Consider the following 15,311-nt stretch of genomic DNA (forward strand, 5'->3'; position numbering starts at 1 on the left):
AAAAACAAAATGTTGACTGCTGCCTGCTCCTTCACTACAACCAACACGTTTCTCACTGCTGTAGGTCAAGTGGTAGTAGAGAAAAGAGCCAGACACAGGGAGGATTCCAAAACACCACTGGCTTCCCCAAAGGAAGGGGGCTCAAACGAGGCAGTGTAAGACTCGCAGGATAATTTACACTGCACTGAGTTCAAACTAGAACAAAGGTGGGAAGCGACACTTTCTGGGTGGCTGCACCTTGCAAATGTTTTTCCAGTGCAGGTTTGTGACAGAAGCACAGGCAGATGGAAGGGCCTGCAGATACGGGCAGCAGTTGGCCCACAAACTCTCAGTCTGCAGGGGGTGGCTTGTGGCTCCTCTAAACGGGGCTGCTGGAGTGAGCCTCACCTCAGGGAGGAGCCCGACGGCGGGCACGAGGGGACGGCGTGTGGAGGAAACAAGACCACAGGGGCCTCCCTGCCGCCCAGCGCTTCCGTCTCCACTCGGGCTGTGAGGTGAACAACCACATACTCCTGTTCTGTCTTCAGATTCCAGCTTCTAAGTTTGGCCAAGCCACTGAAAAGCCTGGTATTTCAAGGGAAAATATAACTGAAACATTTTAAGGCCAATAGGTACCTACCTATTTCTCTCTCACCTTCCTGTAGTACAATAAACGAATGTCCCCCAACCTTGGAAATCAATCGACCCTCCAGACAAAACTTTTCCATTCTCATCTTCCACGATAGGAAAAGCCAATCACAAAACTCGTACCGTGGGAGTCCACGTACACGACGGTCCAATGTGAGCAAAGCTAAAAACACTGCTTAGACACACACACGTGGCAAAACTAGAAAGTGAGGATGGAGGAACCACAGGCGGAGTCACTCCGGGGTGGGGCGACGGGGGAAGAGTGATCAGGAGGAACCGGCAACGGGACAGCCCGGGGCGGGCACACTGGCGCGGGCACACTGTCACCGTCTCATCATTCTTTATGGTGAACACGTTTCTGCACACTCATGTCTGATGGGATTTCACAAGGAGATGTTTATTTATTTATTTTTTATTATTTTTGTGTGTGAGGAAGACCAGCCCTGAGCTAACACCTGTTGCCAATCCTCCTCTTTTTGCCAAGGAAGATCAGCCCTGAGCTAATATCCATGCCCATCTTCCTCTACTTTTTATATGGGACGCCGCCACAGCATGGCTTGATGAGCGGTATGCACCCAGGATCCAAACCAGCGAACCCTCAGGCCCCTGCAGTGGAACATGCACACTTAACCACTGTGCCACCGGGCCAGCGCCAGGAGATGTTTAAATACATAAAAATCTCAAGTTCTCTCCCTGCCAAAACCCAAAAAGTATAAACAAAACCAACCAAAACCGCAGGGACTGTAAAACACCAGGATGACTGAAGGTCAGGGAGCCCCCAGAGCCAGACACCAGCAACTGGGATGGAGGCGCCAACATCCGCCGTCAGCGGAGGGAAGGGGACCCCGGGGCAGCGAGCCCTCGCCAGGATGGGGAGGGCGACCTCTGCTCCGCGGCTACTCCGACTTCCGAGGCACCGAGTCCGCAGTGCGGTGCCAGCAGGGCGCCAGCCTGTGGGATGAGCTGGCCTCGTCCCGTCCCCCGACCACATCTGGCCCCACTTCTCTGGGGCCGGGTCCAAGAAGGGCAAGACACGCTGCCAGGAGTTTAAGGCGGCTTGGCCTCCTCTTGCGTTCCTGCAGCCTCCAGATGCTCTCCGGTTTCAGGGAGCCATGCAAAGGCCCCTCCTGTGTCCAGGCATTTGTAACGTTCATCGTTCATCGCCATGGCTCCCCAGCCCTCCCCCGTGGCAGGAGATCCACCCCGCTAACAGAATTAACTGCGGCGGACGCAGAGACAACAGCGTGGGCTGTGGGGAATGCATATGTATTTATTACGACATTCTGAACACAAACTAGACCGCACAGACGTGGGGTGAGATTACAACCTGCAAGGCGGAATCCCTACGTCACAAACGGTGCAACATGCAGCCTCCAGGCTCTGCGGTGGGGTCGCTGCTGGCTGCAGAAGCAGCTTTCAAAGACCGTGGCATATGTCAAGAAATTCCAACAGTGCTTTGTTCTTTGATCATGTGCTGCCTCGGTGGGGAGGGAACCAGATTCAGCAAAACGAGATCACAGAAGTGAGCAACATCTCACTTGCAAGAGCTTCAAGGGCTCTGCCGGAACCACCCGCTGGAATTTCCACGACATCTGCTTCTACGGAGACCGAAGGCCACAGTGTGGGGGAGTTTGGTCCTAAGACCCCTTCCCACTCCCCATTTGCTTTGGCCCTGACGAGGGGAGCATCTGGCCCCAGCTGTTTGTCCAAGGGCTTTGGTGCCACTGGAGGCAAGACGGCCTCACTGTGCTCGGCAGTCCCTGTGCCCTAGCAGTGGCCTCGCTCAGCATCCAGGAGACACCTTTCTGGAAGCCACGTGTGAGAGCGGCCCCAGCACCACCTCCGTGGGCCAGGGGCTCCACCCAGCTTGGTGGGAGTCAGCCCCTAGGGAAGCTGCGTTAACTGCACGTGATGGCGACGTGAGGTACCCGTTTCATCATCCCGTTCCCTAGCAGGGGCAAGTCACAGCCCATCATGGGGCCAGCTCAGCAGCACAGGGGAGAGGGGACCAGCTGCCTCTAGGATCAAGCCCTACAGACAGAAACCCAACCCCCTTTGGGTCACAGTCGTGAAGGAGTCCGGAGTCGGCAGTCTGCAGGACAAACACTGAGAGCAGCCAGGATTCAGGAGCCTTTGTGTGACAACCAGGAGATGCAGGGGTGAAGAGGGGCCTCGTAGGAACTGGCCCCGGCGACAAGCAGCAGCATCCTCCCTGCTCGGCACTCTGCCCGCCAGCTCTGCCCATCTACCTGCAAGTCCTGGGCGCTGGACCAGGCGCTCGGGGAAATGCCTGTGAAGCAGCAGCTGCTCCCCGACCCTCCGGCCCAAGGCCACAGCCCCTGACTGAGAGCTCCAGGGACAAAGCTGGGCCCGAGCTAGCGAGAGGGCGGGTTTGGCAGACACAACGACAGTAAAGTGTGAGCGCTGCCAGGACAAATACTCAAGTTAACGTCGCGGAGCTGCGGCCGTTTGAACAAGACGGAAGTGGATATATTTCCTAGCTGCAGCGTTCCTCACTGTGAACCAAACAACTTTTCTGCCTCTTGATGCACCTGGGTTTCTGAAGCGGCTGGCCTCTCCTCTGGATACAAACACACCCTCCGCAGGGAGGAGGGCAAAGGTGGGGGCCTGTGGGGACACCCGGGTCACTCAGCCCAGCGTGGCCCACACGAGGGTCCTTCCAGGCAGCCTCAAGGGAGGTGTGTTCAGGGACACGCTCTTGCAGCACTCAAGGGACACAAGAGGGTCTCTGGAGAGGGAGGAGGGGACTTACGGACTGGCCCACCAAGTCACACGGCCCGGGTCTCAGCTTCGATTTTCTGCTCCCCATGTAAGCTCTCTGGGTCCTGGAGCTGGGCCACACTCTGCCGGATGGCGATCTCGGGGCCGCCACCGTACAGGGTGTTCAGGTAGACCCAGGTCTCCTCGGAAATCTGCCCGTAGTCAGCACCTGCAGGGCCCAAGAGGCCACCCGTCAGCGCTAGGCTCACCCTGGCCCCTCGATGAAGCCACGGTCTCGGCAGCAGGGGCTCCAGGCGGGCCAGGCCCCAAAAGGGTGGGAGGGCAACTTTGTGCAAAGCTGTTAAATGGAAATTTTAGGATTTTCCAGTAGAACATCCATTCTCTGAGGACCCCAGAGGGGACGTCTCTGGCTGCTGCCCCTCGTTTCCCAGAGGGTGGAGGTCACACAAAGGGCAGGCAGGCGAGGCCGGCAGAGGGTGTGGGGAGGGGCCTGGAGGACCCACACAGAGGCCAAGCACCTCGGCCCACGTGCTCAGGCCCTGGGCCTGGACTAGGTGGATGCCTTGGCCCAACTCAGACAGGTGGCGAGGGGGCGCCTGAGAGGGCAGTGACTGGCAGCCAGGAGGACGGAGGGGAACGCGGCTGGCCTGGGTGGCCGGGGCCGGAGGCGGGAAGACTCACCCTGCTTCAGCTGGATGTGACCGCTTCCTTTGACCTGTGCGATCCTGCTGTTGTCAATGGGCCCGGGGGGCTCTGCAACAGACACGCGGCTCAGCGCCTCTGGGCCTCTGCAGCCGTGGGGAGAAACCCCAGTCCCAGCCTCTGCCGCGGCCCTCCAGCCCTCAGTAGATCAGAGCCATTCTCCAGGTGGAGAGGCCGTCCTAGTACCCAGGGTTCAGCAGGAAGTGCTCACGGGGTGAGGTGCCTGGGGCACCAAATGCTCATCTACAGACGTCTGAGCGTCCAGGGCCTGGCGGCACCACCAGACCCAGCAGAGGGAACTGCTGGGACTCGCACTAGTTTCAGACCCTAGTGCGGGGGCAGAGCCAGCACCCGGGGACGTTGCTGTCATCTCACTGAGCACCCTTCCCGTGTGCCCCGTGTCTCACGTAAACCTCAACAACCATGTGAGATGAGAACTGTTTATGCAGACACAGGAAGGAACCGTCCAGGTCAGAGCTGGCAGAAGACAAGGAAAGCCAGGGCCCAAGGCGGGGCTGTGACTCGGAGCCAGGTTCTCGACCACAGCCACGCCCAACCTCCTGCACAGCACGTGTCCCTGGTGCCCTCACCACCCAGCAGGGCCTGGCTGGTGCTCACATTCCAAAAGGCAAATGTTCAGTGCACAGAACCTGCTGGCTCTGCCAACCCTGCCAGGCCCCAGGCCCCGGTCTGGGAGCCCGAGTGTGCAGCTCGAGGGCAGTGAGGGAGGCTGCATGCAGGCCAGGGCTCGGGCTCTGCTGGTCCTTGCCGGGGACTGTGGGGACTTGGAGCTGTCTTGTGATGGGGCCTGTTTGCACCACGTAAACCACAGGGTCAGAGGACACAGTGAGCGCAGGGCCCGCTCCACTCACCACTGTCCTTCCCCTTGACAAAGGCCTCCCACTCCCGGAACCACTGCATGCTGATGCAGTAGATGACACTCGGCGACTCTTCAGCCTGGAATGCCTTGTTCAGCTGGGCGGGGGCGGGGGCAGGGGCAGAGGGGAGGGTCAGCACAAACACCCCAACACCCCGCTAACCCTCACCCCCCACTCTGACAGAACACAAGATATTCCAGGTAGAAAATTCAGAACTCCCAGACAAGTTCAAAGAAAACAAACGCCTCCCACAACCCCGCCACTCAAATGCCTGCCAGGAACATTCTGGTGAATCTCTTCAACAACCCCATTGACATCACAGTACATGGGTTTCTTCCCTATTTAAGAGAACGTGCCTCCTGGCTTGCTCCCTAACTCTCTGACGTGCCATTTTTCAATGGCCACAAAGCAGGGTGTCTACTCAACCCTCTCCTGTGGACAGACGGAGTCCCTCTCCAGAGTCCCCTGTTCCGAGCAGCACCAGGGGGGCATGTGCTCAGGGCCTCAGTCCTCATACTCCCCTTTCCACTGCAGAAGGCTCTTTCTTAAGTGGGGTACTACTGGTCCTGTTTTGCAACTTGCTTTTTCACTTAATCACTTTTCCACGTCAGTTTGTAGAGCCCAGTGGTTCTCAACAGGAGGGCCATGTCTGCCCACGTCTGCAGGTAATTCTGGTTGTCACTGGCATTGCGTGGGTAGAGGCGGGGATGCCGCTAAACATCCCACACACATAGGCCAGCCCCCAGTAAAGAATCATCCAGCCCCAAACAGCAGCCCCCTATTCCTTTAACAGCTGCTCAAGAGCACGCCGAGCAGACGGACCTGCACTTACTAAACCCAACCCCTCTGCCAGTAAAAGTCTCAAATCTCCGGCCACTCGGGGCTCCCACAGAACACGTCCTCCAAACAGAGCCTGACTCACACGGCTCTTTCATCCCCAAGTCTCCGCGGGTCCCCCACACCACCCCCACCTGCACGCACCTTAATGAAGGTGTCGATCTCAATCCGCCTGCGCTTGGCCAGCGCCTCGATCTCCACCTGGCAGATGGAGCACACGTACAGATGGTTCACGGCGGGGCCGCCCCCAAACCTGCACCCATGGTAGGAGGCAGAGAGAGACATACACATGAGCCCTGAGGGGAGGGTCCCAATGGGGAGGCAGCGGAACCTGCCGGAGAGCCGGAGAGCCGTTACCACCCTCCACTCGGCCAGCTCCTCCCAGCCGGGGGAGGCTCCCTGCCACGGCCCCAGCCCGCCCACTGGGCTCCCCTCAGCACCCTGTGTACGGCCTGTTCACTTGTCTGTCTTCCTCACTAGACTGGCGAGCATGCCTCACGCCAGCGTGCCCAGAGTACCCAGCAAGTGCCTACCCCAGGGCAGGAGCGTCATAAACATCTGTTTAATGGCAAAGGATGCTTAACGTTCTCACTTCCTCTCCTGGCTCCTGAGCAAGAGCGATAGCGGCCAAGAGCCCACCCAGCGGGACCCTGAAGACAACATCAAAGGGAGGCTGCAGATGGGAGGGTGGATCCCACAGGATGTGGGGGTGCATCTCCCTGTGGGGTTCTGACCCACCCACTGGCAACAGGGCAGAGTCTGTGCGTAACCTGCAAGTGGATGGGACAAAGCCCCATCCGACGAGAGGCCGGGGCCTCTCCCTCCTGACCTGTCTGACCACTCTCTCTGCCAGGGCACATCCCGCCTGTGCAGCTCCAGAGTAACCCAGGCCTGGGCAGGCCCTCAACGAGAGCCACACGGTCTTCATCTTGGACTTGAACCGGGAAGGCCCCAGGCAGCACAAGCCCAAGGCCGCCCAGGCCAGGTACGGGGTTGGGGAGCACGCTGGCCAGCCCGCCCTACAGCCGCAACCCCAAGACTCTGTAAGAGGGGCCAGCACGCTCGCTTTTGCTGGAGCCAGTTTTCGGTCCCTCGTGACTGGAAGGATCCCGCTGGATGCCCACGGTGAGGGGTGTCTGTCCCAGTGCAGACACGACTGTAAGGGGGCCCTGCAACTGCTTCCACGCCGCTCTGCCGCCTGAGTGGGGGCAGCACGGGGGCCACCATGGCGCCCCCCGCCCTCCTGTCCTGCTCAGGGTGGGTGGCCTCCCGGAGAGGCTGGCCCGGGCCCGGTACCTGCTGTAGAGGTGCTCCCAGACGTTCTGGGGCAGGATCACCACCAGGTCGTCGATGTAGTGGTACTTGTTGGGTGGGATGCCTGTGGAGGAGGGCAGAGGGAGGGAGAGCTGGGGCCTCGGCCCGCCCGCCCTGCACGCCGACCCCAGGAGGGCGCCTCACCTCCGTGGGAGCAGAGGAAGGTGTGGTTGGTGATGGGCCCCGGCTCGGCGAAGGTGTTGAACTTGTTGAGCCACTCTCGGGACACGTAGAACCGCAGCAGGCTGGGCTCCCGCATGGCCGCCAGGGACACCACCTGCTGCCGCTCCCGCACGGCCTCCTCGCTGCTCTTCCTGGGGCAGGGGTGGGGTGGGCGGGCAGAGTGAGGGCGGCTGTGCCTGGGCTCACCGCCCTGCCTCGGGCACCAGCCACGCCCTCTCCAGGGCAGTGTGCAGAGGCACCCACCACCCTGCCGGACTTCCGGCCCCATCACGTCCCCCAAGGACCATCATAGGAGACCCAGCCCCGACTTCGTGGGTGTCCCGCTTTCCCCACAGAAGCCAGGGGGCTCTTTCTTAACATCTCAAATCCTTACTCCCCCAGGCTTCACCATCCCCACACGCACCCAGAGTAAAGCCCTGGGGAGCAGGCAGGATGTCCAGGCCCCCAGGTCACCAGGTGGGGGCCCAATCACTGTTCTGCAGCCAGACCCAGCCCTCCCCCGACCACCAGGGCCCGCACCTGTAGAAGAGGACATAGGCCTCAGCGTTCTGCACCACCGTCTCGTGGACCTCGGTGACATACTGGTCATCAAACTCATACCACTGCCCGTTGATCACGTTTTGGCAGTAGGCGATGTAGTGGCCACCTGAGGCGGGAGAGGCAGGCAGGTTACAGATGCCCTAGGGGATGGGGCCAGGGCCGGGTGGTGGTGGCCGGACTCACTGCCTGCCGTGCCGTGGTGGCAGATGACAGAGAGGAGGTCGTAGGTGGTGATCTGGGACGTACACTCCTTGGCGAGGAAGGGGCGCAGGTCAAGCCCCTCGAGGGGGAAGGAGACGTGGCTGCTGATTTTGAATGAGTACATCACCTCGTGCCGAAAGCGCTTCAGGTGAATGCACAGGATCTGGGGGAGAAGGTGGAGGCCTCGGTCACTCCAGGGCTGCCCAGGGCCCTGTCCCCCTGGTTACCCGACGGGGGCCTGGAGCCCACTGTTTGACCCACTCAGGTCTTGTCATCCAAACGGAAACAAGAAACCGGCAGCTAGAGCCTTCTGGAAGCCCAGGCCAGCTGATAGGTGCCGCCCACTGACTCCATCTGAACAGATCGAAGAACTACGCGTGGGAGCTGAGCTAGACTCCTTGAAGTCCCACGATACAGGCAGAGGTGACAGCAGGGCCAAGCTTCACTAACAGGATCAGCTGCCATCTCGAGATGGGCTGTCCCGAGAGCTGGGCTAGTCTGTACAGGAAGCTGACTGTCACTGGCCCGTCGAGTTTACCAACTAAAGAACCCTGACAACCAGTTCTGTTGGCATCAACTTTTAGCGGCTTCTCCACAAAGGCTTCCCAAACCTGCCCAGCACCACCTCAGGCACCCGCATCTCGGGCCACACTCCTCCTCGCTCCAGCCACACGGGCCTTCCGTGGTTCAGCCAAGTCCACCCTACTTCAGAGTTTTGCCCCCCTGTTCCTTCCCCGGAACTCCCTCCAGGAGGCTGACCCCAGCCTGCATCCTCAGGGCTCACTCAGACGCTGCTTCCCCGAAAAGGCCTTCCTTGACAGCCCCGTTGGCCAGGTGCCCTCCCCTCACAACTGCCTTATTCCAGGGGGCAGCCCCAGCGCCCCTAAGCCTGCCCCATGGTGGGCCCTCACAAAATGTGCTGAGTGACGAGGGAGCTGAGGCCACAAGGGAGAGAGTGCCAAGTTAGACATTGAAACATTAGCCCTCTCCATCTGCCACACCCTCCCGGAGGTATCCCAGCCAAAGCAGGACAATCTCCACGGGCCTCTTTGGCTCGGAAGCTCCTGAGTCCGGGAGGGGTCAGCCTCTGGCTGCACACCACCGCCCATCCACGTGCAGAGGCCCTGGCGGGCACGGGTGGTGGGAGGCTGCTCCACTCACCTCGGGCAACCGCAGGACCTTACAGTACTTCACCCCGTTCCGCAGCCTGGGAGGAGAGAGCGGGCGAGAGATGGTGAGCGTCCCAGTGTAGGGGCCGGGGGGCTGCAGGAGCACCCCTCCCGCCCTGGTCACCTCCATGAGGCCAGGATTGAAGTCTGAGGGAGCCCGGGGGGAAGGATGCGCAACACAGATGGACCGTAGAGGTGGGAAATGGGAAGTCGGGGAAAAGCCCCCAGAATCACACACTTACTTTTTACACCGTTCACAGCTGTACATGTTGTCACCTAGGGCAGGAAAATAAAGCAACAAAGGTTAGCAGGCACGGGAATGGGGAAGAAGTGCACATGATGACTTATGCTTAAGAAATAAAACCACAGGGGGCCGGCCCGGTGGCGTAGCAGTTAAGTTCGTGCACTCGGCTTCTGGAGCCTGGGGTTCGCCAGTTTGGATCCTGGGTGTGGACCTACTCACCACTCATGAAGCCACGCTGAGGCAGCATCCCATATAGAAGGGCTACAACTCTACAACTATGATACACAACTATGCACTGGGGCTTTGGGGAGAAAAAAAAGAAAAAAGGAGGAAGACTGGCAACAGATGTTAGCACAGGGCCAATCTTCCTCAAAAAAAAAAAAAGAAAGAAAGAAAACCACAGCACGCTGCCTATAAGAGACTCACTCGAGCTTTAAGGACACGCACAGGCTGAAAGCAAAGGGATGGAAAAAGAGTCCACACAAATGGAAACCAAAAGAAAGCAGGAGGGGCTATGTTTATATCAGGTAAAATAGACTTTCAGTCAAAATCAGTTACAAGAGACAAAGAGGGTCACTATATAGTGATAAAGGGGTCAATTCATCCAGAGGTTGTCACCGTTGTAAATATATACACACCCAACCCTGGAGCACCTCAATATTTAAAGCAAATATTAACACAACTGAAGGGAGAAATAGACAGCAATACAACAATAGTAGGGGACTTCAATACCCCACTTTCAACAGTGGATTGATCATCCAGACAGAAAATAAGGGAACAGCAGACCTGAATAACTCTACAGACCAAATGGACCTAACAGACATACATAGAACCTTCCATCCAACAGCAGCAGATTCCCAAGTGCACACGGAACATTCTCCAGGAGAATCCTACACCGGGCCACAAAGCAAATATTAAATTTAACAAGATGGAAATCATATCTTTTCCAACCACAATGGTATGAAACTAGAAGCCAATAACAGGAAGAAAACTAAAAAATTCACAAATATGTGGAAATTATACCACATACTCCTGAACAACCCACGGGTCAAAGAAGAAATTAAAAGGGAAATCAGAACATATCTTGAGACACAAACAAAAATGAAAATACAACACACCAGCACTTATGAGATGCAGCAGAAGTGGTCCTAAGAGGGAATTTTATAATAAAAAATGCCTATAGTAAGAAAAAAGAAAGATCTCAAATAAACAACCTAACTTTACACCTTAAGGAATTATAAAAAGAAGAATAAACTAAGCCCAAAGTTAGCAAAAGGAAGGAAATAATAAAGATTAGAACAGAAATAAATGGAACAGAGACTAGAAAGACAATAGAGAAAAAATCAATGAAACTAAGAGTTGGTCCTGTGAAAAGATAAAGAAAATTGACAAACCTTTAGCTAGACTAACCAAGAAAAAAGGGAGAGGACTCAAATAAACATAAATAAAGGTGGAGACTTGCAACTGACACCACAGAAACACAGAGGATCATGAGAGACAACTACGACCAATTATACATAAAAAAACTGGACAACCTAGAAGAAATGGATAAATTCCTAGAAACATACAACCTACCAAGCCTGAATCATGAAGAAATAGAAAATCTGAACATACTAATGTCGACTAAGGAGACTGGAGCTATAATCAAAAACCTCCCAACAAAGAAGAGCCCAGGACCAAATGGTTTCACTGGTGAATTCTACCAAACATTTAAAGAAGAATTAACACCAATTCTTATCAAACTCTTCCAAAAACTGAGGAGGAGGGAACACTCCCAAACTCATTTTACAAGGCCAGCTTTATCTTGATACCAAATCCAGACAAGGACACAAGAAAAGAAAACTACAGGCCAATATCCCTGATGAACACAGATGCAAAAACCCTCAACAGAATTTTAGCAAACCAAATTCAACAGCATATTAAAAGCATCATACTCCATGATCAAATGGGATTTATCCCTGGGATGCAAGGATAGTTTATCATAGGTAAATCAATAAATGTGATACAAGACATTAATAGAATGAAGGAAAAATATCACAAGTTCCTCTCAATAGACACAGAAAAAGCATCTGACAGATTTCAACACCCTTTCATGATAAAAGTGCTCAGCAAATGGGTGTAGAAGGAATATACCTCAACATAATAAAGGCCGTATGTGATAAACCCACAGCTAACATCTGACTCAACCATGAAAAGATCATGAACAAGACAAGGATGCCCACTCTCACCTCTCCTATTCAACACAGTACTGTAAGTCCTAGCCAGAGCAATTAGGCAAGAAAAAGAAATAAGAGGAATTAAATAGAGGAATTAAAATTGTCCATTTGGGGGCCGACCCAGTGGCGTAAGCAGTTAAGTGCGTGCGCTCCGCTGCGGTGGCCCAGGGTTCCCTGATTCGGATCCCAGGCATGCACCGATGCACCGCTTGGCGAGCCATGCTGTGGCGGCGTCCCATATAAAGTGGAGGAAGACGGGCATGGATGTTAGCCCAGGGCCAGTCTTCCTCAGCAAAAAAAAAGAGGAAGATTGGCAGATGTTAGCACAGGGCTGATCTTCCTCACACACAAAAAAAATTGTCCATTTGCAGATGACATGATCTTAGGTATAGAACCGAAAGACTCCACCATAAAACTGTTAGAACTAATAAATGAATTCAGTAAGGTTGCAGAATACAAAAATCAACCTACAAAAATCAGTTGCATTTCTACACACTAACAAAAAAAATCTCAATGAGAAATAAAGAAAACAGTTCCATTTATAATAGCATCAAAAACAATAAAACATACAGGAATAAATTTAACCAAGGAAGTGAAAAATCTGTATACTGAAAACTATAAGTCATTGATGAAAGAAACTGAAGAAGACTGTGAGATAATAGAGAATATATAATGTATTGGTCTCTACCCCAGGTTCCTGGCACAGAGCTCTTAAAGTCCTTATAATTTCCAAAGTGATGAGAGCACTAGAAGCATTCTTTGTTCTAACATTCAGTCTTTGACTCTGGTTCCTGACACAGGGCTCCTAAAGCCCTTGGACTTTCCTGGGCGATGGCAGTGTCTTCTGCTCTAATGAGGTGACTCTGGGTGGGCTCATGGATGGGGGCTGCTCACCAGAAAGACCAAGGTATGATTAGAGTTTGGAATTTTCAGCCCCACTCCCCATCCTTCAGAGACAGGAGAGGGGCTGGAAACAGAGATAATAATTGATCATCCCTATGTGAGGAAGCCTCCATAAAAATACCCATAGTATGGGGTTCAGAGAGCTTCTCAGTTGGTGAACATGTGGAGATTCAGAGAGAGTGGCGCTCAGAGAGCGTGGAAACTCCACGCCCCTTCCCACATACCTTGCCCTATACATCTCTTCCATTTGGCTATTCCTGAGTTATATCCTTTTATAATAAACCAATAATCGAGTAAGTAAAATGTTTCTCTGAGTTCTGTGAGCAGCTCTAGCCAATTAATCAAACCCAAGGAGAGGGTGGTGAGAAACTCCAATCTGCAGCTGGTCAGTCAGAAGCACAGGTGACAACATGGACTTGCGGTTGGCGGCTGAAGTTGGGGAGGGGAAGTCTTGTAGGACTGAGTCCTTAACCTGTGGGCTCTGACACTATCTCCAGGTAGATAGTGTCAGAACTGAGTTAAACTGTAGGATACTCAGTTGGTGTCGTATTACTGCTCAGTGTGGGAAAACCATCACGCATCTGGTGTCAGACGTGTTGAGTGTGGTCGTGATGTGAGAGTAAAGGAAAGACACACAGGAGGAAGACTGAGTTGTTCCTAAACAATGACACAAATAAATGGAAAGATACCCTGTGTTCATGGATCGGGAGAATAAATAATGTTAAAATGTCCATACTACCCAAGCCATCTACAGATTCAATGCAATCCCTATCAAAAGTCCAAAGACATCTTCCACAGAAATAGAAAAACAATCCCAAAATTCATATGGAACTACAAAAGATCTTGAATAGCCAAAGCAATCTTGAGCAAGAAGAAGAAAACTGGAGGCATCACACTTCCAGATTTCAAACTACACTACATAACTACAGTAATCAAAATAGTATGATACCGGCATAAAAACAGACACGTGGACCAATGAACAGAATTGAGAGCCCAGAAATAAACCCATGCATATATGGTCAAGTAATATTTGATAAGGGAGCCAAGGATACTCGATGGGGAAAAGACAGGCTTTTCAATAAATGGTGGTGGGAAAACTGGATGCTCACATGCAAAAGAACGAAACTGGACCCCTATCTTATATCACTCATGAAAATTAACTAAATGGACTAAAGACTTAAATGTAAGACCTGAAACCGTAAAACTCCTAGAAGAAAACATAGAGAAAAAGCTCCTTGACATTGGTATTGGCAATGAATTTTTCGATATGACACCAAAAGCACAAGCGACAAAAGCAAAAATAAATAAGTCGGGATTACATTTAAAAAAAAAGCTTCTGCACAGCAAAAGAAACCACCAACAAAATAAAGAGGCAACCTACAGAATGGGAGAAAAAACCCGGAAACCATATATCAGATAAGGAGTTAATATCCAAAATCTATAAGGAATTCATACAATAGCCACAAAATAAATAATCTAATTAAAAAGTGGGCAGATGACCTGAACATATATTTTTCCAAAGATGACATACAGATGGCCAACAGGTACGTGAAAAGATGTTCAACATTGCTAATCGTCAGGGAAATGCAAATCAAAACCACAGTGAGATATTACCTCACACCTGATAGAATAGCTATTATCAAAGAGACATGAGATTAAAAAAAAAACCAAGCGATAACAAGGGTTGGCAAGGATTTAGAGAAAAGGGAACCCTTGTGCACTACTGATGGGAATGTAAATTGGTACAGCCATTACGGCAAATGGTATGGAGGTTCCTCAAAAAATTAAAAATACAACTACCATACGATGCAACAATCCCACTTCTGGGTATATACCCAAAGAAAATGAAATCATTTTCTCGAAGAGATATCCACACACCCATGTTCATTGCAGCATTATTCACAATAGCCAAAAGTTTGAAGCAACCCAAGTGTCTGCTGATGGACGAATGGATAAACAAAATCTATCCACACGATGGAATATTATTGAGCCTTTAAAAAGGAAGGAAATTCTGACACCTGCTACAACATAGATGAATGTTGAGGCTACTACGCTAAGAGAAATAGCCAGTCACAAAAAGTCAAACACTGTACAATTAGATTTAGATGAGGTACCTAGAGTAGTCAAAATCATAGAGACAGAAAGTAGAATGGTGGTTGCCGGGGGCTGGGAGGAGCGGGGAATGGGGATTTGCTGTTTAAGGGGTACAGAGTTTCAGTTTTGCAAGACGAGAAAGTTCTGGAGATGGTTGCACAACAATGTGAGTATAGTTAACACCACTGAACTGTACACTTAACAATGGTTAACATGGGCCGGCCCCGTGGCTTAGCGGTTAAGTGTGTGCGCTCTGCTGCTGGCGACCCGGGTTCGGATCCCGGGCGTGCACCGACGCACTGCTTGTCCGGCCATGCTGAGGCCGCGTCCCACATACAGCAACTAGAAGGATGTGCTGCCATGACATACAACTATCTACTGGGGCTTTGGTGGAAAAATAAATAAATAAATAAAATTAAAAAAAAAAAAAAAAAAAAAAAACAATGGTTAACATGGTAAATTTCACGTTATGTATATTTTACTACAATTAAAAATTAGAGTTTTCCCAAGGGTTAATAAGATGCCAAATACTCAACAAAAAAATAGGAAAAAGACAGGAATGGGAAATTTCAAAATAGGAAATACAAACAGCTAATATACTTAACGAAAAAATGCTCAACCTCATCAATAATCAAGGAAATGCAAAATTAAAGCATGATAT

General features: G+C 52.4%; 1 protein-coding gene across 3 annotated transcripts in view; it reads right to left on the bottom strand.

The window, feature by feature from the left end:
* Positions 1 to 1,877: 1,877 nt before the first annotated feature.
* The window catches only part of USP20 (ubiquitin specific peptidase 20), a 45,927-nt gene continuing 32,493 nt past the window's right edge, over positions 1,878 to 15,311 (bottom strand). For all 3 annotated transcript variants that reach the window (XM_087418935.1, XM_087418933.1, XM_087418934.1), the window contains 11 exons: positions 9,436 to 9,469; positions 9,186 to 9,231; positions 8,007 to 8,187; positions 7,803 to 7,929; positions 7,245 to 7,414; positions 7,083 to 7,164; positions 5,931 to 6,039; positions 4,944 to 5,046; positions 4,051 to 4,122; positions 3,401 to 3,577; positions 1,878 to 3,255 (listed from right to left, as the gene is read on the bottom strand). In XM_087418935.1, the coding sequence (XP_087275061.1) occupies positions 3,417 to 3,577; positions 4,051 to 4,122; positions 4,944 to 5,046; positions 5,931 to 6,039; positions 7,083 to 7,164; positions 7,245 to 7,414; positions 7,803 to 7,929; positions 8,007 to 8,187; positions 9,186 to 9,231; positions 9,436 to 9,469 (1,085 nt within the window). In that variant the 3' untranslated portion in view covers positions 1,878 to 3,255; positions 3,401 to 3,416. The remainder of the gene's footprint in view (positions 3,256 to 3,400; positions 3,578 to 4,050; positions 4,123 to 4,943; positions 5,047 to 5,930; positions 6,040 to 7,082; positions 7,165 to 7,244; positions 7,415 to 7,802; positions 7,930 to 8,006; positions 8,188 to 9,185; positions 9,232 to 9,435; positions 9,470 to 15,311) is intronic.

The sequence above is a fragment of the Ceratotherium simum genome, chromosome 29, assembly GCF_057802395.1.
Source record: "Ceratotherium simum simum isolate JZ-2026a chromosome 29, ASM5780239v1, whole genome shotgun sequence".
NCBI classification, from domain to species: domain Eukaryota; kingdom Metazoa; phylum Chordata; class Mammalia; order Perissodactyla; family Rhinocerotidae; genus Ceratotherium; species Ceratotherium simum.